At 45.6% G+C, this 22,061-nt stretch overlaps 3 protein-coding genes across 3 annotated transcripts; all 3 read right to left on the reverse strand.

Annotated features, from left to right (window-relative positions):
- On the reverse strand, positions 45-6,387 carry LOC110430757 (protein STRUBBELIG-RECEPTOR FAMILY 8-like). Its single transcript, XM_021448671.1, has 16 exons — positions 5,685-6,387; positions 5,434-5,566; positions 4,654-4,725; positions 4,504-4,569; positions 4,360-4,431; positions 4,198-4,269; positions 3,381-3,452; positions 3,240-3,305; positions 3,078-3,143; positions 2,676-2,989; positions 2,104-2,363; positions 1,552-1,826; positions 1,318-1,453; positions 1,078-1,217; positions 780-936; positions 45-535 (listed from the first exon to the last, which is right to left on the reverse strand). Exons 1-16 carry the CDS (start codon positions 5,776-5,778, stop codon positions 392-394), a joined length of 2,139 nt encoding a protein of 712 aa, XP_021304346.1. The 5' UTR covers positions 5,779-6,387; the 3' UTR covers positions 45-391.
- LOC8067682 (plant UBX domain-containing protein 4) lies at positions 8,440-12,771 on the reverse strand. The gene is made up of 4 exons (XM_002438666.2): positions 12,100-12,771; positions 10,198-10,486; positions 9,130-9,225; positions 8,440-9,040 (listed from the first exon to the last, which is right to left on the reverse strand). The coding sequence occupies exons 1-4, from the start codon at positions 12,690-12,692 to the stop codon at positions 8,681-8,683; spliced, it is 1,338 nt and encodes a 445-aa protein (XP_002438711.1). The 5' UTR covers positions 12,693-12,771; the 3' UTR covers positions 8,440-8,680.
- On the reverse strand, positions 15,185-18,378 carry LOC8067683. Its single transcript, XM_002438667.2, has 3 exons — positions 17,301-18,378; positions 15,936-16,236; positions 15,185-15,835 (listed from the first exon to the last, which is right to left on the reverse strand). The coding sequence occupies exons 1-3, from the start codon at positions 18,198-18,200 to the stop codon at positions 15,699-15,701; spliced, it is 1,338 nt and encodes a 445-aa protein (XP_002438712.1). The 5' UTR covers positions 18,201-18,378; the 3' UTR covers positions 15,185-15,698.

A 22,061-nucleotide genomic window follows, 5' to 3' on the forward strand; every position in this document is an offset into this window, starting at 1 on the left:
GCGGCTTGTCAAAGAATTACACATCAAAAAAGACACGTTTTTCCCCCTTCTATATATATATATATATATCGACCACTTGCAAGAGCGCACTCTATACATGACACTCACAGCTCACGAAAAAGTCCCGGTACACTCCAAACGCTATCCATGTCGCTCAAATGTCATTTACATTACATACAGGTGACTGGCCACTAACAGAGGACAGAATAACACGTTTCAGTGATCCAGCTTCCAGCAGCACTCAACTCCAAAGTAACCTGACTCAGTCAGGTGCTGCCTCAACCCCCAATCTGTTTTCTTTTGTTTGCTCTCTTTTTTTTTTGGTTTAAACATATATATAAACTGTGCAGTGCTTTGTAGCTATACACACAGTATAGCTGCTGAAGCAACTTCAGAGGACGTCGGCTTCGCGGTCGGGGACCCTGTACGAGTAGCCCAGATCGTCCGATTGCCGCCGTATGATGCTCGCCCTCTGCATCAGCCGCACCAGCTGCTGCACCACCTCCGACATCGGCGGCCGGAACTCCGGCTCCGACTGCAAGCAAAAATGCATGGCCATCTTAGTCCACCTCTGAAACTATTTTATGACAGATCGACTTGCTGCTGTTGGACGATCGACTGGACTCGATCGGTGGTCACTAACAATGATTGTTGTTTCAATTCAAACCGGGAACTGGTGATGCGATGCGATGCGATTCGATGCAAGAACAAGCTAGGCTTTAACAAAGGAGGAAGGAGAGATGGACTTTATGCGGCACCAAAGATAATAAAGAATGTACCTGGACGCAGATCGCGATTATGTCGGCGAAACGGGAGAGGGACTTGGCAGGGTACAGCCCATCCAGTGCCGGATCAACCATCTTGGCGAGTAGATCGATGTCGTGGAGCTGCGGGGTTGCCCATCTGACAAGCGACTGTTCTGACCTCCCTCTGGAGCTGGTAGACACATACAACAGTCATCCAAATCGCAACAAGGGACAGATTGAATTGTCAGCTTCGTCTAGCTACCAGTTGCACTCACTAATAGTCTAATACTGCAAATGACAAGATCAGAAATGATGGCAGGCATATTATTACCTGTCTAGTGGCTTACGGCCTGTCAACAGCTCTAGCATCACTACTCCAAAACTGTACACGTCGCTCTTTGCGGTGTATGTTCCTGACATGGCGAACTCAGGGGCGCTATATCCAAAAGAGCCAACCACTTCAGCTGAAACCTGGGCCCCGGCCGGCATAACATAACAAACATATTCTTAGCCCAAAGTAGCAGCTAGAAAAAAAAAATGTTGATGATGATGCTTCGTCAGAAACAATTACCTCTCTCTCAGGATTCGGTGACAGAGCAGCAAGCCCACAGTCAGACAGATGTGGACTGTACTCTTCATCAAGCAGGATGTTAGATGACTTGAAGGTCCTGTGTACCACGGGGGGTAGGCACACCTCATGCAGGTACCTAGAGAGTTTGATGTTACATGTGGTACAATACTACCAGAATAACATAGTCTTCTCTTGGAATGAAAATAGCAGATTTTCTTGAATAACATAACATACTCTAAAGCGCGAGCAGTGCCTAGCGCTATCCTTACGCGGGTGTTCCATGTGAGTTTCTTGCTCGTCCCATCATCAGAGAAGTGCAGTATATCATGTAGTGTCCCGTTTCCAATGTACTCATACACAAGAAGCCTTTGTCCATGCTCAACACAATAGCCTGTAAGAGGCACAATGTTTGGATGTCTCAGCCGAGAAATGTTCGAGACAACCTCGAGAAAGTTATCTTCTTCATACAGAGACAGCGAAGCACTGTCTATCTTCTTCACGGCAAGTACCTGTCATCACAGGCATGATTTAGTTTCAGAATTATAAGGAAACAGAAGAAACCAATAATCAATTAACATAAGCAATGCTATGTCAATATATATGACTGTATGTCGTTGATAATGCAAAAAAATGGTAAAAATAATCCAAACAGTAAAATATGGAAACTAAACCCTGACCAAGTCACAGCGTTTCACCATTGTATTAGATATAAGGAACAGGGGAAGGGGATACAAATGGCACAGCTCAAAATTTTCAATTAGGTCAAATATTCAAATATCCTGTTACCTTCCCATTAGGAAAATCAGCCTTGTAAACACGACCAAGCGAACCCTCGCCTAGGAGAGAGTCTTGACAGAAGCTATTCGTAGCAACTTGGAGAGCAGCAACTGTATATGAAGTCACTGTCACAGGAACCTTTGGCTTTTTGGCACTAGAACCATTTGTACCATGCACTCTGTCCGGAGTCATCTTTCCAGCAGGTTGGAGATCTGAAGTTGCTACAACAGCATTTTCATGGTTGTTGTTCAGGACTTCCCTATTAGATGCTGCAGCAACGAAACACCAAGGAATGCAAAGATATCAACAATTTACCAATTCAAGTCACACCTTCCTTGGCTGTTGTATTTTCACTCTTTTCTTATTTATAATTATGACAACAGCAAAATCGTGAGCTGCTGATCCATTTTGCTCACCTCACTAAATTACTAGATCCTGTGGTTTTAGTGATTTATTTTTAGTGTTCCCTATTTAGCTGAGCAATACCACGATTCGGATCTGATGAATTGTGAATCACTAGCTGATAATAAATGCTGGTAAGGTAGTAGAACACTACAATGCAGAAAGAAATAGGACCATACCTCTTTCTATGTTTACTGCAAGAGAACCCACATTATCTTTTGGTTCACTGCTCTCATCATCATTTCTTTTTCGGGCATTGTGAAGGCAGAACACCAACACGAAAAGAACACATGAGGCAGCAGCTATTGAACCAACAGCTATCCCTATAAGAGGACCTGTTTGCATCTTCTTGTCATCTTGATCAATAGGAGTCTCTGGGATAGTTGAAGCACTAGGTCCTTGAGGATCGTTTGGCTGATCATGTGGATTCGGAGGTGGCTTCAGAGTTGGTGGCGGGGAGGCAGGCATATTGACAAATGAGTTTCCTCCAACTCTGTGGTTGCAATTGCACCAACACATCAGCAAGTATGTACTTGATGATTAAAATAGAAAACAGAAAAGTAAAGCATACTTGTGCATACATTAAATTTGGAATTGAGCTGAATTCTTGAGGTATCATGCCACTGAAATTGTTGTTTGCAATATTTCTGTTTGAAGGTTGACCAGAATACGTAACAAATCATCAGATAAAATTTCATGAAAGGAAAGTTAGCAGTCATATCAATATGTGGGAAGCTACTTACAGTGTTGCAAGGCTTATGTTGCTGAGGACATCAACTGTGCCTGATAGTTGATTATTTTGCATATAGCTGCATAGCAGGCAAGAAGAAAACAATCAGAACCATGAAACAGAAATACAAATGGGGGAAGATCTGAATACTTACAGGCTAGAAAGTTTTGACAGGGAGCCCATTGAGAAAGGAAGATTCCCCGTCAGGTTGTTGAAAGATATGTCGCTGTAAGGATTTTAATTAGCATAAGATGAATTCATAGGGTTTAAGAGCAGGTAATCATATATTGCACTAACACTAATAAAATCATCATCATCCTCACTTAAAAATGGATACTCCTTCCGGTCAAAATAAGTCACCCTAGGATCACTGCGTCAGACTATTATAATTTTCAACAATAATGTCTATATGATTATTAGATTGTCCACATGAAAATGGTATCAATAGTTTTTTTCTTGAAAAAACTCTTTTTATTAGATTCTATAGATACCTCCTATGGACAGAAATAGAAGTCCATCTAGCTTTGTCCTAAATCAAATTAGTTTAACTTTAACCACCAATTATCCAAAAATCTATATACATTTACATCACAAGATTGTCATTACTAGATTCATTATAAAAACTAGATTTATAATATGCTGGTTCTCCTCTTGGTGGAAATAAGCGTTCAGGCGTTCACGAAAAAAAACTAATATTATAATATAGATAAAATTTCATTTCAGATAATATATTGTTATGACTTAGGACAGACCTAGATGGGCTTATATTTGTGATGAAAAGAAGGTTACAATTTTATTGGTGGCAATGTTATATTTTGAATATTGTATTTGTGCTCAAAATTACACTTATATTGTTTAATGAAGAGGATATTCAATACTGAATCAGTATGTTCATGACTAATAATTTCAACCACACAATATTCAAGTCAAGCTTGCAATGCATACGAAAACAACAGCTCTGTAGTCCTTACAGTTCTGAAAGTGAATTGAGGCTTCCAAATAGTTCACCAATTTCCTGAAATAACGAGTTGTGGCTGAGATTGCTGCACACAGTGGTTCATTGCAGTTAGATTGTGTTAACTAAAAAGATCATCACAGAACGTATTGCATCTTTGCAATGGACAGCAACTTACAGGTACTCAAGTGAAACCAAGTTGGATATAGAGTACGGAAGATTACCCGAGAAGTTATTTTTCGCCAGATTCCTGCATTCGCTTTGAATCAAATCTCAAGAATCAAATAGCATGAATAAACATGTACAGGTTGGGAGGCATTACAGATAGGTAAGGTTTGATGGCAACTGGTAAGGAATTGCATCATGCAAGTAGTTGTTACTTAAGTCCCTGCAGGTTTAGAAACGGAAGGTATAAATTATGAAAAGGACACGAAAAAACTGAACAACTATAATCTTAAATGTTAGCTCCTACATTGTTTTCAGAGCCTGTAGACTTGACAATTGATAACCAAGAGTACCATTCAGCTCCATACCAGAAAGTTTGCTGCAAAGCGTGGAAAGAGACAGAGTACTTCAGTTTTGAGCACCTCCAGTTGAGGCAAGCAGTGATTGTGAATAGAAAATTGAAAATGATAGAGTCCCCATGCATTTTGAAGGTAAATATTTCTACTCTGCAAACTTTATTTGTATACTGTCAAGGGCAATTTTGGATAATAAAAAAATGAAATTCAGTTACAAAATTATGCCGAACAGCATTTACTATCTTATCGGAGCAGGACAACACAATGTATGACCATAGCTCTCATCATAGCAAGCATGGAAAAGCAGTGCGTTATTGTATCTATATTATCCCCAGGACCAGTACAGTGTGCTGATTGTTATTATAATATCCGTTTGGCCATAACAGCAGTGGTGACCCATTTTTTTGTGGAAAAAGCAAGGCAGCAGCAGCAGCAGTGGATGCATGTACTTGTAAATGCTAGGCAGCACTAACAAACTTTTCAGCAAGCATGAGAAAAAAGGTTCAGATAATTGATCAGAGGCTTTCTCAGTGCCTTTTTTTTGAAGGAGCTGGAATGAAGTGGGAGAATAAAAGAGTAAACACCGACGTCTCCATATAGTCATACTAGATAGAATCACAGCTCAGTGTGACCGACAGAATATCTTGTCGTTTTCATCGCTAGAAAGTCTAGATTTGTTGTGTGTGTGTGTGTATGTGTGTGTGTGTGAGGCCGAGAATCTCTTTACATACATTGAGGTGACGGCGGAGCCAGAGCAGGAGACACCCGTCCACGCGGCGCCGCAAGGGTCGCCGCCGCTGGCGGACCACCCGGTGAGCTGCGCCGGGCTGTTCCAGGAGCTGTAGAGATTCCCCAAGGCCGCAACTGCATGCAAGAACAACCAGAGCACCGATCACGCAGACGTAGCTGCTAAAATACATTTCAGGAAACCAAGAACGCCGAGCCGGGGAACGCGGCGTGGTTTTTGCTAAAACTGCATTACCATCGGCGGCGTCGGTGTCGGCTTCCGCCACCGCCACAAGCGCGACGAGGAGGAGGATGCCGGCCGCCGGCGTCGCAGTTCTTCTTGACCTCATCCCGCCCTGCCCACTTCCCTTCTCTCCCTGTATCTGTATCTGAAAAATCTCTTCCGGCTTCAGTGCTAGCTCCTCTACACGGCCATGGCGATGGTCACCATGGGCATCATGACATCACCACCTCCCCCTCCCCCTCCCCCTGCTGCTCCACCACAGCTTTATCAATCAGCCACAGCTCAGACACGCGCGCGCGCGCCTGGGAATGAAAGAAGCGGTCGCTTGCTTGCTTCAGGCACAGCCGAAGGAATGCAGTGTGGTGTCGGCAAAGCTTAATTCCTCTCTCTCTCTCTCTCTCTCTCTCTCTCTCTCTCTCTGCTGTGCTGCTGGCCGCAGTGTGTGTGTGGTGTGGTGTGGTGCGGTTTGGGTACAGCGTGGGTTCCGGGCGGCTGGTGTATCTAAATGCAGCTGGGAGAAGAGAATGGAGATCGAGGGGCGGACGGCGTGATTGTCACTGCTACCAAATGTGGAGTGCGACCGGGGTCTCGCATCGCATCGCATCGCTGCTCGTGCATGGATGCGCTGCTGCCTCTGCCTGCCTGAGGAGTGAGGACGAACGGACGATGGCGAGCTCTAAACTCCTCGAAAAAGTGGGTGCTCGGAATGACGGGTGCCTGCCGGATTATCATCATTGATTAGTATTAGTATTCGTTGGGTGGAACATCAGAAAAACCATTAGTCAAGCATGCTGGGTCCGCAACCCCCCAAAAGGTTTGTTTCATCTTCATCATGGAGGGCAAAGAGGCAAAACCGACCGACACCTCTTCTTCTCCGTCAGCCCACAAGGCAGTGCAGTGCCAGTGGATAGTTCAAACGAACCAACAGGGGAACGCAGTTAATTACTGGCTAGCAGTACTGTGACAGATAGTGTACTACACGCTTCAAACGTCTCTAGTTGCTGTCTAAGAGATCCAGATGAGTTTGACTTCACCTTCTGGAACTGGAGCATATATATACATGTTGGTACTGCACTTTTTGAGTACTCTCCTGCATAATATACATACAGACTCGATTCGATCAGTCTGTTCTGCTAGTAGCTAGCGCGTCGAACGTTGGCATCATAGCAGCAAGTGATGATGGGAACCCTCGCCCGTGCACGTCCTGCTAGTGCTAGACATGGCATGTGCCGAATCTGACGCCGACGACGCTTAATCCCGGTGCACCAATCAGCTCACCGCTTAAAGCAAATGTAATCGAGCGCCCGTGACTTGGGGTGGCCTGCGCGGTGGCCCCGCTGCCCGTGACAGGTAGGGCCCTCCTCCAAAGGACAAGGAGGGCCTGGCTGCCAACCAAAGACACTCGTCGAGAAAGAATGAGCTAGGCAGCGCCATGCAAGCAAAGCGATCGAGCTCCCGGCCGGTTTGTCCTGCCCTGCACTGTGCCAGCCCGTGTGATGAGCCAGCACCCCCGATTCCCCCAGTCCGCCCGCTCCCGCGAGCGACTCGCCGATCCACCAGACGCACGGGCCGCGGCATGTGGCGTTTGCTCGCGCTCCGGCGTCGTTTACTCCCGATTCGGCGCCAGTTTTACAGCTGAATTCTATTCATTCCTTCCGTCCGCGCGTCGGCGCCCGGCGGTCGGTCTCCCAAGTCTCATCTCATGGGCTCATGGCCAGCCGGGTGTCGCCACGTACGGAAAAGGGGAGGAATTGCTCGGTGGACAACGCCCGCATCAAGGGCTCAAACCGTGATCCAGGATTCCGGATGCATGGGACGCCATGATGCCTGCCTCACCCAGTGACCACACAGTCCAGTAGTCCACACTCCACAGTGATGTGGGACGACGACACGCACCGGGAACTCCACACTCGACAGTGATGTTTTTTTTTTTTTTTGGGGGGGGAGAAACACACTCTACAGTGACGTGGGACGACGACGCGCGAATCATTGGGTTCATTGCAGCGGGGCCTGAGGGCTGGACAACTGGGGGCAGAGGAGCGGACGAGGCTCACCGCTCACCCACCTGCTTGACGGGCGATGATCACTCTATGCTAGTCTTAATGGGTTTTAATATAGGTTCACGAGGAATATGCTGACGTGGGACTATATTAATAAAAAGAGAGATGATAAAAGTTTAATAAGAATAATTTTTTTATGAAGATAAAACTCAGTTTTCAAAATCAAAATATAGAAAAATTCATGAAACTTCCATTGAGAATGGGAAGACACGAGCTACCGTCGCTGCTTGACAAGCCACGTCGCAACTACTGGACTACGAAAGGAAAGGAAATGCACGAAAAGGGCACCGGATCGACGGGACGGAATTGCCGGAATGGGCGCTGGGGTTTTCACAGTTCAGGTCACCAGATAGCAACGCGAAACAGGAATGGGTGCGCAAATTATGGTCAACCAAATGTAGCGCATGAACAAATTGCAGTTATTTAACGTTGGAAAAGACTAGCGATCGACTAGACCCATTATGAAGCGCTGCAGCACCAAAAATGAAAGGCAACGACATGTAACTTGTTAGCATATTGAAAGCTGGACGAGAACTCACCTCGCAGATCGCAATCGTCCGGACATCAGTAACCGCAATAGGGAATGAATCGGCCATCTGGTGCAACCAACGTTGTCCACAAGTGCCGACATTCTACCAACCAGGGGGGATGAGATAAGAACAAGAGGGGCAGCACTTTAACCCACCAAACGCTGAAGGGGACAAGCAGGCCAAAGTAATACGTTCTGTACTATATGCTTTAGATGAATGTAAGATGGGGGACACCCAGATCTCACTGTTTTTACACTCCCAATACCAGAAGTAGCTACTGGACGACGAAGCCATATAGAAGGTTAAATGCCAGGTTTGATGAGAAACAAAATGAAGGAACAGCAAAGCAAGGGAGGTGGTGATAGCTTCAGATGCCTAGCGTGTTTGACGGAATAGGGTCAGCACCTGTTTTCCCCAGCTAGACCGACTGAATGATCACCGAGTTGGCGATGCCGGCTTCCTCAATGGTCTTGGTCGCGTCCTCAAGCGGCTTTGGGGGGAACCCGGCCTGCAGCGTGTAATCACTGGATGCAGGCCTTGTCGCGTCGATAAATGACCGCACGTCGCCAATTGTGTGGCTTGTGTTGAAACGGGCAACCAAGCGACTGCCATCTGCAAACCTGATTTGGAGGGAGGTTGATGGCAAAGAATCATCCACTGTGATTGTCCGAGGAGCAGGTACACTACTGGAAGCAGCAGCATTGGAAGTATTATTGTCAGAAGGTTCCATGAGGGTCCTGCGTTCCCCTTCAAAAGGAGCAGCATGCTTGACTGGCTCCTGTTATCAAGGCAGTGATACATATCGTTAATTAGGTTAGATGCTTCAACAATTGAAGCAATCAAACATCTCAGACTAATGACACTTACAGTAAATTCTTCTTCCTTCCGGACAAGATTCACATTCACCTTAGATTTCCCATCAGCCGGCTCAAGCTCAGTTGGGCAGACAGAATCCTTGATGCTCTAGTAAAAAGAATACGAGGGAATAAAGAATATCTTATTAACAACCTGAAGGAGATAACAAGTATACAAGAAGACACGATAAAAGACAGTAAACTACAACGTACCAAAAAAAATATCTTATTAATGTTGAAACATACACTATCCACCTTTCATCTACAGCTTACCTTCTGTCTACAATTTAACGCTTCTGTGTCTAGTACAGAGCCAAGAGGCGCGAGTTTGCAACACAACTAAAGCAATTTTAAGGGGAAAAAAATAACATGGCCCTCTTCCACCACTTTGAATACCTGGTGGAACCTTCATATATGAGGTAAGTGCTTAAGTATATATAACTCAATAAGAATAAGCATTTGCTTAATCCCATGGCCTATGCCTGAATTCGTTGGTTCATAAAACTTGACAAATATAGGTCAAAGTGTTAATTACAGTTTTAAATTAGGTTGAACTATCATATCCTGACCAGATACCAATTCAGGCGTGAATAAGACTTCGCTGAGAAACAGATTTCTCAAACAGAAACAATCTGCCCCTTGTGAGAAATTTGAGGGTACTGGCTATTAAAAATTTCTCTCTCACCTACTAAACAGCTCCTGCCCCATTCATATATAATTATTATTAGGGGACCAGTCTAAAAACAAAACAGTTGCAAACCATTATGATGAAAACCAGCAGAAGTAATAGTACTTGTTCCAAGTGAAAAGAAAATACAGTTCCATATGATCCCTTGATTCTTCTAACTGATTAATTACTCAGAAATCTATTGCTCAATATAAAGTCTGACACACATCGTACTGTACTGGGCTATGTGCCAACAGGACAAATACATTAACTAGAAGTACCATTCTGGAGTTAAAATAGGGGTAAACAAGCTATATATACGTTTGAAGAAAAGGTGGGTGGTGCCTCACATAAAATTAGGCATAGTAAAGCAGAAATGTGATAAGTGCAGTAGCACAGAACACAGTTATTTACCTTCAAAAAGGACGCATTTGCTGGATCATCGAAACTTCTAAGTGGGCCATCGTTTACTGTGAAGCCATTCCTCCAGAAGTAGATGTTATGGACAATTTCTTCTGGTGGCTGTGGTGCATCACGCTCTACAGTTTCACCTGTCAGAAGTCTGCCAGTCCCAGTAAAGTTCCTCGAACTAGATCGCCGGCGAGCCTCAAACGGACCTTGCTTAGCCCCCTTCCTTTTAGCTTGCTTGAATACCTCATCTGTGTTGTTTTTACGTTTTGATCGATCTCTAACAACCATTCCACTGAACACAAGAAAAAGGTAAAGCATAAAATCTAGATGACTACCAATATATTAAGGGTGTGCAGCATATGATTAAATTACCAACCATTGCTATATAATTTGTGTATAAGAATCAAAAGCATGGATCCCGTGCCAATATACATTAGAGTAAAAAAGAACTGACTAAAAAGCCGATAAAACAAACACCATCGGACAATGCTTGCACTCTTTCATATACAAGATTCTACATTACAGCTTCCAAATTTGTAAAGTGTACAAATCAATGAGGCAAGTCAAAACTGTAATCCTGGTTAGTTTAATGAAAGAAGTGGCAAGCAAAGACGAGATCCTGCCAACTTCAAGGGTGTTGTAATGTGGTTGATGAGAATATAACTTATTTTTCTCAGAAAAGACATGATATGATATGGAAACAGTCAAACAACAGGAAAAAAAAATGTAACAGTGTCAAGGGTGGGTAAGTTGTTACTATCTTACAACAGAACTAGGACAGATGTGGTTCTTGGTCATATAATAATGACGAAAACATCCAAACTAAGTTCTATAATACCATTGTTGGTCCTCACTGGGGTTAACTTGAGTAATCCAATACACACTAATATCTTCATTTGCATCCTAGATTAAAAGGAACACAGGTCGTAAATATCTAAAAGCAGCTGTACCCAAACAAGATTATCATAATCCACCCCAATGCTAAACAAGTAAACGGAGGTTAGATGTCAAGAATCAGGACAAGAAATTTTATTTCAGGCCAACTGAGTTAGCCTCGAGTTCAGCTGGTCACACCCCGGTTTGAGTTGTGGGACAGCCAGCTGGAGTTCAGTTCAAACCCCGGTCACCTTTGCTTCCATGTGAAGCAAGGTGCTAATCTAGCCTCTGACCCATCACTTGAATGATTTCAGAACTCAAGTCTACTGCTAAGAATAATGAGATCATGCTATGGGTTTCCATCAAATTTTGCGAATGTTACCCTTCACAGATAGTTTATTCTTAGGTTTTTCTAGCTAGGGTAAACCAGTGGCTTCTGATTGCTGCATAGCAAGCCTAAGCAACTCTAAAATTTGACATATTGATAGATACAGGCTAGATACCCAAGTTTTGAACCTCTTCTCATGATTATAAACTTGAAAAGTCAAAACCAACACATAGACCTCCAGAACAGTACCAAGCATAATATCTAGCACCTTATCATTATAACATAAACTCCTAGCCTATGGACGGTCATTGCACCATTATCAAAAGTGCTGCAACATGGTCTGCATTGTTTATTTGTGGCTAATGGCTAGTGTTATTAATGTTGAAGAACAAATCAAGCAATCTAGAGGAACTAGAGATGAAGAACAAATCAAGCAATCTAGACGAACTAGAGATCAGAACACCTCGATTGAGCAGAGTATGAGTCAGCTTTAACTGCAGCAAATGGGGATTAATCAGAAACACGAAGCCTTCTCCACTTCAAGCACATTTAATTATAGCATCATCCCAACACAATATCATCCCACCAGCAACCCATTTTGAACTTAAACAAGACAACCTAAAATCATAGAGATGAGTACCTCGATCTAGTTGTGAAGGAGACAACTATCCCAACCCTAGAGATTAGAGATTATAGATTACCTCGTCTCGCCGCCAGTGAAGTACTCCGGTGGTGGTGCCCATTCATCGTCGTCTTCGGAGTTCTCGTCGGACCCCGCGGTTCCCTTGCCACCACCGAGATCGGAGAGCGTCCTCACATTCCCCCGCGCACTCGCACCACCCGCCCTGGCCCTGCTGCCGCTTCTGCTACCGCTCCCACCCCGCGCGTCGTGGCTTTTCTTCTGCCTCTTCACAGGCCTCCTCCTCTCCTCTTCCGCCGCGGCCTCAGCGGCGAGCGCGGCGTCCTCATCGTCTCCGTCGTCGCCATCGACGTAGTCCTCATCATCCTCGTCCTCGTCGCCGCCGCCGCCGACCACGTAATCCTCATCCTCGGTGTCCTCCCCACCTCCGGCTGGTGCAGCTGGTGGCGGGGGCACTGGATCGGCGGCGCCGGCGTCGGGTTCGCCGTCCGCGGAGTCGTAGTAGGAGCGGACGGCGGATTCCAGGGCCCAGTTGTGGCTCTCGAGGTAGAAGGCCGCCTCCTGGGGGGTCGCGGAGGTCACGCCGCAGAAGGACTCCACCAGCGATTGCGCGGCCGCTGCCGTCGGCGCGCGGCCTGCGTCCCCGGCGGCCATCTCGTCTGCGGCGGCCGCGTGTCGAGATGGTCTGGCGGCTGGGGCCGGGGTTTGGGGTTGGCCGGTTGGGGGGTCTTCCGTCTCGTTTTCCCATTTTTTTGGGGTGCCCTTTTATTTTGACCTTCTCCGTCCGGGCCGTGGGCCGTGGGCCTTAGGCCGTGGCGTGCGAAAGGCTGGTTATCAGTAGTAAAAGATGGGCCTCTATTATGAGAACCTGGGCTGCGGCCCGTGAGTTTGAAAACGAAGAAGTTCATCTCACACATTGGTGAAAGGAAGAAGTCGACTTTAGGTCCTCAACTTTCGCGAAAGTCTACTTTTCATCCCTGAACTTCAAAACCGAGTAAAATACATCCCTCAACTTTTTAAACCATGCATATTACGTCCCTGACATGGTTATGAGCGGTTTTCAAGGCAGTTTTGTTTTTTTATTTTTATTTATTTTGGCTAAATATTTGTAAAATTATAGTAAATCACATAAAATTCATAAAATAGAAAATCTGATTTTGTTGTACTCCAGATAAGTAGATCTACACAGTAAACATATAATATGGTATGCTTTAGTACAAAGTTTTTGTTGTAGCTTTAGATCTGTGTTTTTCCATAATTAATTAGAATAATTCATAGCTATAATTTGTATAGTCTAATTGTGGTTATTTTTTATGTTGGGCTAATTATTATATGTGTTAAACTGTGGTAAAAATTTCATAATCATTAGATCATGTGTAACTTAGTTATAGATTTATTAAGATTTAACAAGCATAAACCTAAATAAATCTACTTTACGTCCCTCAACTTTCGCAGAAGTCTGATTTTCATCCCTAAACTTTAAAACCGAACAAAATACATCCTTCAACTTTTAAACTGTGCACATTACATCCTTGACCTGATTCTGAAAGCGGTTTTACCTTTTTCTTTTTATTTATTTTGGCTGATTTTTTTGAAAAATCACAGTAAATCACATAAAAATCATAAAATAAAAAACTCAATTTTGTTGGACTTCAAATCAGTAGATCTACACATTGAATATATAATATAGTATATTCTAGTACAAAATTTTTTGATGCATCTTTAGATCTATGTTTTTCTGTAATTAATTAGACTAATTATAGCTACATTTTCTATGGTCCAATTGTGATGAAATTTATATGGTGAGCTAATTATTCTATGTTTGAGTTATAGTAAAAATTTTATACTCATTGAATCACGTATTACTTAGTTATAGATTTATTTATGTTTATGCTTGTTAAATTATAATAAATCTATAACTAAGTTATACATGACCTAAGGAGTATGAAATTTTTACCATAGTTTAAACATATAATAATTAGTCCAACATAAAAAATTCACCACAAGTGTACCATACAAACTATACCTATGAATTATTCTAATTAATTATAGAAAAAACAGATCTAAAGCTACAATAAAAAATTTGTACTAAAGTGTACTATATTATACGTTCACTATGTAGATCTACTTATTTGGAGTCCAACAAAATCAGATTTAATATTTTATGAATTTTATGTGATTTACTATAATTTTACAAATATTTAGCCAAAAAAAAAACAAAACTGCCTTCAAAACCGCTCATAACATGTTCAGGGACGTAATATGCATGGTTTCAAAAATTGAGGGATGTATTTTACCCGGTTTTGAAGTTCAGGGATGAAAAACAGACTTTTGCGAAAGTTGAGGGACCTAAAGTGGACTTCTTCCTTGGTGAAACAATCTAATGATTTTCAGTCCAAAAACAGTTTTGCCTCGTCGAAGTATTGTTGGAGTCCGAGTTTAATCACAACTCACAAATTAGGTATTAGCCCTCCTTCAACTATGAAACACTGCAAATTACCCTCGTATCCATCAAATTACCCTCTTTTCCATCTATAAAAGGGACTGTTTGGATGAGCTAGAGCAGTTACTAGTTGGGTTAAAAATAACTCAAATTAGCTAAAATTGGCTAGCTAGTAGGCCAAAAATTAGTACTAGAGCTAGTTTAGATTAATTTTTAGCTAGCTAGTGATTAGCTCTTCTATCAAGCAAGCTCTAAAGATGGTTTCGCACTAACATCGTGTTAATGTAATAATGAAATTTCCACTAACATGCTAACAAGGATGTGATATTCTGATATGGCAACTAAAATAAACAAAAAAAAGATAAATGGGACCCACATGCTAGATTCAGGACCCTATTTCCAGGCCTACTGCTAAGGAAAGGCTCGAATCAAGCCAATTTTGTTTAGATCTAGGTCCATAGTGTTAGAGATGAGGAATAAAATGGAAAAAGTATACCTCGTATGTTAGCCCACGTCAAGGCAACGTTAGCATATGGAGTGGGTCAAGCCCATTTAGATCCAAAAATGAGATCTAAAACCAAATTTAGGGATCCAAAAAATAATATTTTGAGAGTATATAGATAGACTCATATAACACCTCTTGCCAATTATACAGAGACCGGTTCTGAATTTTACTCAAGAGAAAATATACGAGACTAGCAAATCTTGAACTAATTTCATAACTCCCAAAGATAAAGAAAAAAGAAACCAAGAACCTTTACAAATGTATAAAATTCTCTCTACAGCATGTTGTTGGCTTACAACAAGAGGTTACGAAAACCTGCAATACCAGTACACCACGCTGTATGACGCACACGGAGCCTATATGCACGCCCACTAACGAGACTGTACAACACACAGTTACAAAAGGGCTGTTGACACGGGCAATCACAGATTCACAGATCACAATTTACACACGTCATACAAAATCGCTATCATGCACAGGCGTTGAGGCGTACATGCTCAAGCTGAACGCTCCCGTGCCAGCAGCCCGGTTCACGCGAAAAAGCCTCCCCCCTAACCCCCTTCTACAAATGGCCGAAAGACAAAGCACATCCAAATCCATCCCCAAAAAAGGCAACCACGACATGCGTCAACTCTCAGAAACGACCACCCGGAGTCCCGGACGTTGGACACAGGACACACCTCTCCTTTTACATTGTCTTTCTTTTTTTTTTTCACGAGAAGCCGATGGTCTTACCGAGCAGCCACAGGAACAGCGTCCACTCGAGCATGAAGATGGTATGCAGGTACGACCGGTCCAGCGTGAACCCGAACACGGTGATCCCGGCTCTGTTGTTCTCCAAGTATGTCACTGCAAGGGAATCAATCAGTCATGGGATGACAGGAGCAGGGTAAAGAAAAAAGAATAAACTGTAGGTAGGAGGAGAGGTAATTGTAGGCTGATTGATTACCAAGTGCCTGCCTCTTTTGGAAGGAGATGACATGCGCATGCGGCATATGAATCTTGGTGTTCTCCAGGAGATCTTCGTCGCCGGTCTCCTCGCTGTACTCTGTGTCGCTGTCGCTCTCGGGTTCTTGCTCGATCATGGAGTTCTGGTTGGACCCGGGCTCCCCGTCCTCCAGGACGGGCTCGATGGTGCAACAGGCGTGCCACTTGGTGGTGTGGCCGGTGAGGGCCTGCGCCTGGTGGGTGATCTTGGCGGCGCTGCTCAGGATTATGATGAGCCCGGACATGAGCACAACTGAACATAGCTGAAAAAAATGTGAAGAAAACAAAATATTAGGATATCCCTAGTCGTCAGTCAGGGAGGAAAAAGATAGACAGCGATCGAAACATTGAATCGTTCTTAGGATTTTGAAACTGTCGTTGGAATAAATACGCGAGCTTGTGCTACCATAAATCCATAAATCGCAGTCTGACTCTGAAACTGGAATTGTGCTTTTAGTAGTACAGGCTGGAATCTCTGTGGAGTGTGCAAGGATGTGAGTCCGGGAATCCTACTCTCTGACCTGGCATGCTTTCAAAATGCTTCTAACTGGAGTATATAGTTGTTAAGCATTCTCTTTCAGATGAAGTGTCGTCTCGTGTAAACTGCAATCTATGTTGACTCACATTTGTAGTAATGCAAAAAATAGCTGAAGTAAAGTTGCAACAGAAACTTGGAATTTAGCTGCTCTGCTTGTGATGTAAACTGTCAGTACCATTATCAATGTCCTTACTCACACGGCTTTGGCAGAGTGTTTTTGCATGTTTACCTCCAGAATTGAGAGGAATATAGGCGTGTAGCGGGAGATCTTTTCAGAATCAAGACCCAGCGCCAGACAGATCATAGCTAGCTAGTTGGGCGCGTATCACATCACGCCTCAGTTTCTCTGTTTCTGACACCACGCTAATCAGTATTACTAACTAACGAGCTATTGGGTCACAACACAATACAACCATCCATAATTCCCAGTCCAATTCGCGTTCAGACCACCTGTTGTGTTTTCCCCATTTGATTAGGCCCGATTCTTGATCCCTCCACGTAGGCAATCCATCAGTCATCTCAAAGATTCTATATTGTCCCAGTTGCGCCTTTTTTTTTAAAGAAAAAAACGTGAGGCATCGGCAATTATTGATTCCGTCAAAATTAAGAAAGCAGTCTCTGTAAAGTTATCTCTCTCCCTCCTTAATCAGGTTCGCCGTAGGAAACATAATTGGACGAATGAATTTGGGAATTCAAAAAATTGTGCCTAATCGAGCGCAGTGCAGTTCATAAGAATTTGAACACAAAACCGAGCAATTCAGCAGTAGTAACTTAGTAAGGACTACTCACCGCGAGCTCGCCGGTGTTGAGGAGGTCGTCGACGGAGTCGCGTCGCGTGGTGAGAAGCACGGATGCGAACTGGCTGGCGGTGGCGATGAGCAGAGCAGCGACGATGAACTTGCGGAAGCGATGGCTGATGACCTTGAGCTGCTTGCGGATGTCGAGGTGCTCTCTGAGCACGGTCTCCACCCCAGCCCGTCCTTCCTCGACCTCCTCGAGCAGCGATCCGGCGAAGTCCTCGAGCCTGAGCCCCTGGAGGTGGCAGATGAGCCGGAAGAGGACGCAGGTGAGGAGGTAGACGGCGCTGCGGTACATCCAAGACGCCATCTCGAGGGAGCACGCGAGGACGTCGCTGAGGACGTCGTTGGCGAAGAAGGGGACGCGGTCGGCGGAGGTGGCGTACCACCAGGCCTTGTAGGCGGCCTCGGCGGCGAAGCAGGGCGCGACGAGGGAGGCCAGGAGGCGGAAGGAGAAGGCGAGGCGCGCGGTGTAGTTGAGCCTGACGCGGTCGCTCTTGCCCCGGAGCTTGTCGAGGTGGAGCAGGCGGCGGAGCCCGACGCGGCGGAAGGAGGAGGAGAGGCAGAGGAACCCCGCCGCCGAGGCGGCCGAGAGCGAGAGCTGCACGACGGCGGAGAAGGGCCGGCGGGAGGCCCGGAAGGCGAGGAGGAAGTGCGCGGCGGCCGGGACGATGATGGCGAGGACGAGGAAGAGGAGCCAGGAGAGCGCGGCCTGCGCTGGGCCCGACGAGTGGTCCATGCACACCCACCGCAGGCAGGAGCGGAACCACTGCAGCTCGTCGTCGGCGCGCGACGCGCACCGCTCGAGTAGCACCCCGCGCTTCAGCGCCCGCGGGAGCAGCGGCTCCGCCGACGCCACCGCCGCGGTGGAGGCGCTCAGCCGCCGCCCCATGGGGACCAACTGAGCAAGAGGGAGGCGATCGGTCGGTCGATCAGCTCTGGTCGGTCGGTCGGCCGCGCTCTTTCGTTTCGTTTGCTTGGGCGGGCAGCGTGGCCGTGGGTGGTGGTGGCGGGGTACAGTACAGGTGGAATGGAATGGAATGGGAATCCGAGCCCGAGCGGGAGGAAGGAGGCGTGGGGTTATATAATGGTGGCCGGCGGTGATTGGGAACGGGGTTGCGTGCGCTGGGGACCTAGGTATCTGTATCTCTGGTCCGGTGGTGGGACCGCGTGGAATGCAGTGCAGGTGCGTGGCGGGGACACACAGGACGGCGGATGCCATGGGAGTGGCGGAGTTGGATGCTTCTTGCTTCCATCAGCAGAGCAGGAGCAGAGGAAGGAGGATTCACGGAGCAAACGGCGATTTTCTTTCGGTTTTCACGGCAGGATGGCGACTTGTGTTTGACGTACAGCTAAAACACGGCGGTACCTGGGTCTCGGCTGTCTCGCATTGCAGCATCGGTATTGTTACTGAGGCTTGATTAGTTCTGCACTTAAATTTTTTCACCTATCACATCGAACCTTGGTACATATGTATAGTTAAAAGAAAATGAAAACAAAAAAAAACTATAAGAGCAAGTATTATAGTGGGCCGGCTAAATGCTGAGGTGGATGAGAGAGAAGATGAGAGAGAGTAAAAGCGGGCCGTAAGCTTACAGCCGGCTCAGACACAAAAACCAAGAAAGTTTATGAGAGGGACAAGTGGACCATATATTAATAGTGATGAGCTAACCATTATATGAGTAGACTGCAAGAAGACTGTAAAGAAAGCTTACAGCCAGCAGCTGGCTGTATTATTAGCCTTGCTCTAAGGGCACTCACAATGCAAGACTCTATCACAGAGTCCAAGACACTTAATTGCATATTATTTATGATATTTTGCTGATGTGGCAGCATATTTATTGAAGAAAGAAGAAGAAAAAAATAAGACTCTAAGTCTTATTTAGACTCCAAGTCTACATTGTTCGAAGTAATAAATAACTTTAGACTCTATGATAGAGTCTGCATTGTGAGTGCCCTAATTATATAGTTTATCTATAAATCAGAAGATGAGTCTTTTAAACCTAATTAATTTATAATTAGACATCAATTGTTAAATAAAACAAAAATTCTACAGTATGTAAATCTAAAAAATTTTCGTAAGTAAACGGGGCCTGACTCGTATAACCACCGTTTTCAGATTAGTGTATAAGCAGGGTCATAGGGTATGCTGCAGTGCTTGCCCACTTGCAATCCTGTTTGCAGTGCGTCATCAGTTCGAACAGGCGGGATTAACATGTGTCATATCATATCGTTCGGGTACACGTACACGTGGAGTACACTACACGACCTGACATTGACATACATCCTTTTGGTTTGTAGTGTCCGCAGTTGAACTGCGAGGTCTCGTATATATGGGCTTCAAATCAAAGACTGCAGTGGGAGATGCCATCACAAACTTTCAAACAAATAATCAACCAATTAAATTAATCGTGAAACCGAGATATTTTCTCAGGCCTTGTTTAGTTCCAAAATATTCTGCAAAATGGACACTGTAGCTTTTTCGTTTGTATTTGACAAATATTGTCCAATCATGGACTAACTAGGCTCAAAAGATTTGTCTCGTCAATTCCGACCAAACTGTGCAATTAGTTTTTATTTTTGTCTATATTTAGTACTTCATGCATGTGTCTAAATATTCGATGTGACGGGGAATCTGAAAAATTTTGCAAAAATTTTTGGGAACTAAACAAGGCCTCAGTGACTGAACAAAAAGAAACCACTGCCCCGCACCGCACCGCACTGCATGCCAGGGAGAGCCCGAGACCGACGCTCCCCGTCAGCTTCGTCGCAGAACCTGCGGAGTGCGGGCACGGGCAGCAGCAGCAGCCGCCGCCATGCCGGCCCATCCGGCAGCCGCTTTCGTTTCCGGCCCCGGGTCTCCGGGCATCCGCCGATTGTTGACACGATTCCTGCGGGGGGATCATTTGTGGCCAAGCGTTTAGAGAAGCGCAGCGACGTATCAGACCGGGGCCCCAGGCGGATGATCGACGGCATCCCGGACACGGCGGAGCGCGGGGGACCGATGGAGACCGACGATCCCGCTCCCGCACGCCTCCTCTGATCCTCTCCCTCGCACACGCGCGCGCGCCTCAGGCGGTCGTCGCGGCAAAAGGCACATCGCGATTCGGCGAGGCGAGGCTCGTATTCGGCTGCCTTTCAGTTTTCAGGCTGCCTGCCTGCATGTGCATGCCGCCTGTGCACCGGCCCTACCACTGGCGGAGCCACCGTCCGGCCATCCGGGCGGCCGGCCGGGCTCCACATCAAATTATAAAAGAAATCTTCTTTATATTTATATAAAATTTTATGATTTTATAGTTAAATATTCTGGACCCTACTACCGGGCGCGCAGAAAGCGGCTGTCCGTGTCGACGCTTGCCGCTTGGCCTGTGCCAAGGGCAACTTGGCCGCGTCTGTTCGTGCAGGAAAGGAACCGTGCTGATTTTATGATATGCTGTATATAGGTTACGATCAGGGCTCGGCAGGCGAAGGCGTAGAGTGATGATAACCTTGTGCAGTTATTATGGAACTTGTTTCATTTTCAAGGTGTACCGAGAAGAATCCAGCGAGAGAGGGCGTTCAGGAAGAAAAAAACAATTCCGAAAAAAAAAAGAAAAAATCGCTGATCCTGAGCTCGTGAGGTACAGAAGTTTACAAGTCCAGACGTGTGCTGACTCCAATCATCAGTACAGTAGTTTTACGTGCGTGACACAGACACGGACTCTCTCCAGTGTACTACTGCTACTATAACTCAATCATCACGGAATACAACGATCTTGGGCCAATGATCACAGAGGTTACGTGGTATGCAACGTGATTACGTGAGAGATCGTACGCCGCTCGAAACTCCCCCGTTCACGAACGGAGAGATGCAATGATTTTCTTGCACGGAGAAGCAGAACCAACGACGCGCCCGCGCCCGCCGCGCCTCCCCCGGCCCGCGCTGACCGGTCGGTGCGCCGAAGAACACGGGCCAGGCTGTGCCCGATCACAATAATGTGTGCTGATCCACACAGCAGACAGCACGGGAAGATCTAGGCCTTGTTTAGTTCCGAAAATTTTTGCAAAATCGACACTGTAGCACTTTCATTTGTATTCGACAAATATTGTCTAATCATAGACTAACTAGGCTTCAAAGATTCGTTTCGTCAATTCTGACCAAACCGTGCAATTAGTTTTTATTTTCGTCTATATTTAATACTCCATGCATACGTCTAAAGATTCGATGTGACGAAAAATCTTAAGAATTTTACAAAATTTTTTGAGAACTAAACAAGGCCCTACATATGATAGGGTATCTCACTTGCCTCGCCCAGTCAGCCCCGCGCTAATAATCAGGAGCCGCGCGCGGCCGTGCGGCGTGCGCCCGCGGCACAAGGTTCTCGACGCGGCGGCGGCGCGACGTGTCGCCACGCGCACGCGCCGCGGTTCCAGGGTAGGCGGAGGCTGCGCGCGCGTCCGGATTCTATCGGTCGGCGGAGGTGAGATGTCGTTTTGCCGGTGGCCTCATGCTTCGGCTTCTCCCGCGCTCTCAAAGTGGACGGCTCGGCAAAGCGACACAACGACGGTGCTGAGTCACGCATACGAGCACTACGCCGCTGCCGCACCCGTAAGTAAAGAAATCGCGAAGCCTTTTTCATTTGTTTTTTTTTTGTTCCCGTCTCGGTTTGTGTCCATTTGTGTTCGTGGCATCGTGCTGTGTCCCAATTTGACAGCTACTCCCTCATTAACTGACTGACTGACTGATTGATTAGTGAAACATGGGATGGGAACC

The sequence above is a fragment of the Sorghum bicolor genome, chromosome 10 (genome assembly GCF_000003195.3).
Source record: "Sorghum bicolor cultivar BTx623 chromosome 10, Sorghum_bicolor_NCBIv3, whole genome shotgun sequence".
Classification (NCBI taxonomy): Eukaryota; Viridiplantae; Streptophyta; class Magnoliopsida; order Poales; family Poaceae; genus Sorghum; species Sorghum bicolor.

Coding starts and splice junctions, on each gene's coding strand:
- LOC110430757 (XM_021448671.1), bottom strand. CDS start 5,778: ATGAGGTCAAGAAGAACTGCGACGCCGGCGGCCGGCATCCTCCTCCTC. Junction 2,990..3,077: donor AGCTCAATTCCAAATTTAAT/GTATGCACAAGT, acceptor TTGCAACCACAG/AGTTGGAGGAAACTCATTTG. Junction 1,827..2,103: donor CTGATTTTCCTAATGGGAAG/GTAACAGGATAT, acceptor CTGTGATGACAG/GTACTTGCCGTGAAGAAGAT.
- LOC8067682 (XM_002438666.2), bottom strand. CDS start 12,692: ATGGCCGCCGGGGACGCAGGCCGCGCGCCGACGGCAGCGGCCGCGCAA. Junction 10,487..12,099: donor TTCACTGGCGGCGAGACGAG/GTAATCTATAAT, acceptor TCTTGTGTTCAG/TGGAATGGTTGTTAGAGATC. Junction 9,226..10,197: donor CAAATGCGTCCTTTTTGAAG/GTAAATAACTGT, acceptor TCTTTTTACTAG/AGCATCAAGGATTCTGTCTG.
- LOC8067683 (XM_002438667.2), bottom strand. CDS start 18,200: ATGGGGCGGCGGCTGAGCGCCTCCACCGCGGCGGTGGCGTCGGCGGAG. Junction 16,237..17,300: donor TCAACACCGGCGAGCTCGCG/GTGAGTAGTCCT, acceptor CATTTTTTTCAG/CTATGTTCAGTTGTGCTCAT. Junction 15,836..15,935: donor CCAAAAGAGGCAGGCACTTG/GTAATCAATCAG, acceptor ATTCCCTTGCAG/TGACATACTTGGAGAACAAC.